Here is a 2,686-nt window from a genome sequence, read left to right on the forward strand (position 1 = left end):
CACGGGCAGGCTTGCGAAATGGCAAATATTACTCACATAGTTTGACATTATCTATGTGACGCGGACCGCAATGAAGGCTCAAGCATTGACAGATCATTTGGCAGAGAACCCTATTGATGATGAATATGAACCACTTAAGACCTACTTTCCAGACGAAGAGGTGTCATGTATCGATGAAGTTATTCATGATAAGGATCAAGGATGGAAGTTGTTCTTTGACGGTGCCTCTAACAAGAAGGGAGTTGGGATAGGAGCAGTTCTTATGTCTAAATCAGGGGAATATTTCCCTATAACAGCCAAACTTAGATTTTATTGTACCAATAATATGTCAGAGTATGAGGCTTGCATCCTAGGTTTGAGTTTAGCTGCTGACATGGGCATCCAAGAGTTATTAGTGCTAGGAGACTCAGACTTACTAGTCCATCAAATTCAAGGAGAATGGGAGACTCGTGACCCAAAGCCCATACCATATCAACATTGTTTACAAGATCTTTGTCGACGGTTTGTGTCAATAAAGTTTAGACACATTCCTAGAGTTCATAATGAGATTGCTGATGCATTGGCAACTTTATCTTCGATGCTCCAACATCCTGATGAAGCTCATATCGACCCTTTGTATATACAAATTCGTGATCAACATACTTATTGCAACATGGTGGAGGAAGAATTTGACGGTAAACCTTGGTTCCATGATATTAAAACATATCTTTAGTTCGGAGAATATCCTACTAATGCCACTAGTAATCAAAAAAGGACTATTCAGCGACTAGCTAGCAGTTTTTTCTTAAGCAGAGGCATATTGTACAAGAAAACACCTGATTTGGGTCTTCTAAGATGTGTAAATGCTAAAGAAGCTTCAACAATAATGATTGAAGTACACTCAGGAGTTTGTGGACCTCACATGAATGGATATGTGCTGGCAAAAAAGATACTTTGAGCAGGTTATTATTGGCTCACCATGGAGTGGGATTCTATACGATTTGTTCGTAAATGTCATTAATGTCAAATACACGGTGATTTGATACATTCTCCTCCCTCCGAGTTACATGCGATGTCTGTTCCATGGCCTTTCGTGGCATGGGGAATAGATGTGATTGGACCAATAGAACCAAAAGCATCGAATGGTCATAGGTTCATCCTAGTGGCCATTGATTACTTTACAAAGTGGGTGGAAGCAGTAACTTTTAAGTCAGTGACCAAAAATGTCGTGGTGGATTTCATTCATTTCAACATCATCTGTCGATTTGGTACTCCAAAGGCAATTGTTACCGATAATGCTGCAAATCTCAACAGTCGTTTAATGCAAGAGGTATGCCATCAATTTAAGATTGAACATCAAAATTCGACTCCTTATCGCCCAAAAGCAAATGGGGTTGTAGAAGCTGCTAACAAAAATATAAAAAAGATACTTCATAAAATGGTGTAAAGTTCTCGACAATGGCATGAAAAGTTGTCTTTTGCTTTGTTGGGTTATCGCACTACAGTTCGTACGTCAGTGGGTGCCACCCCTTATTCGCTGGTATATGGGACTGAGGAAGTTATACCTGCAGAGGTTGAGATTCCATCCCTGCGGATTATTGTAGAGGCTGAAATTAATGATGATGAGTGGATCAGAACACGCTTGGAGCAATTAAGTTTGATTGATAAGGAACGATTGACATCAGTATGCCATGGAAAATTGTACCAGAAAAGAATGGCACGAGCATACAACAAAAAGGTGCGTCCCAGGCGTTTCGAAGAGGGTCAATTAGTGTTGAGATGTATTCTGCCACACCAGGCTGAAGTCAAAGGCAAATTTTCTCCAAATTGGAAAGGACCATTCATTGTAAAGAATGTATTATCCAATGGTGCTCTTTACTTAGCAGATATAGAAGGCAAAATGATAGAAATGGTCATCAATGTTGATGCTGTGAAGAGATATTATATATGATGTAATTTTTCGGTATTAGAAACCCTTATGTTTGGACTTGACATTTCAAAGGTTGATGTAATGGAAATTCTTGGTTATGTGTCTAAGTATTAATTCATATGTTGTCACCCTTGCTGAGAGTTAATTTACTTCCTTGGTTCTCTTCTGCTTCCTTGGTTCTTTCATATAAAAAAAAAGAAAAAAAAGAAGAAGAAAATCAATCAACATGAACTACGTTTGACCTGATTCTTGTTTCGATAATGTCACGACCTGGGAGCACCCCCAAGTCGTAACAAGGCGTACTCAACCCCGAAGGGGTCTTATACAAACCACATAGTCATTCATTGCATTCAATAATGATAATAGTGAGGAATTAAAAACTTATTTACATCCAAACATTCAAGCTTCATTAAAACAACTTTAAAAACACACAGCGGAAGTCTAAGTCTCACATGACCATCTTAGACACAATCACAAAACATAAGTAGGGACACGGCCCCTTACAATAAAAAAAAGTCTATTAAGTCTATTACAAGAACCTTATCATAAAATTAGAATAGAAAAGTCTTGTCCTCGACATATGAGGACATACCACAAGATCTTGGAAGAACTTCAAGTTCCAAGCTTACTATAGAACCCGCTCACTTTCCGGAACCTACACTAGTAGAAAATAGAGAAATATGGAATTAGCACAATTAAGTACTAAGTATGATGACCATGCAAAACATGCTTTAAAAAGGGACATTTTGGCTAGAAACCATGCATTATGCCACTTTT

At 38.3% G+C, this 2,686-nt stretch overlaps 1 protein-coding gene across 1 annotated transcript; it reads left to right on the forward strand.

Annotated features, from left to right (window-relative positions):
* Nucleotides 1-1,051: 1,051 nt before the first annotated feature.
* On the forward strand, nt 1,052-1,930 carry LOC107062789 (uncharacterized). Its single transcript, XM_015313857.1, has 2 exons — nt 1,052-1,309; nt 1,451-1,930. The coding sequence occupies exons 1-2, from the start codon at nt 1,052-1,054 to the stop codon at nt 1,928-1,930; spliced, it is 738 nt and encodes a 245-aa protein (XP_015169343.1).
* The last annotated feature ends 756 nt before the right edge of the window (nt 1,931-2,686 follow it).

This window comes from Solanum tuberosum, unplaced genomic scaffold (assembly GCF_000226075.1).
Source record: "Solanum tuberosum cultivar DM 1-3 516 R44 unplaced genomic scaffold, SolTub_3.0 scf00271, whole genome shotgun sequence".
Classification (NCBI taxonomy): Eukaryota; Viridiplantae; Streptophyta; class Magnoliopsida; order Solanales; family Solanaceae; genus Solanum; species Solanum tuberosum.

Coding starts and splice junctions, on each gene's coding strand:
- LOC107062789 (XM_015313857.1), top strand. CDS start 1,052: ATGTCTGTTCCATGGCCTTTCGTGGCATGGGGAATAGATGTGATTGGA. Junction 1,310..1,450: donor ACAGTCGTTTAATGCAAGAG/GTATGCCATCAA, acceptor TGGCATGAAAAG/TTGTCTTTTGCTTTGTTGGG.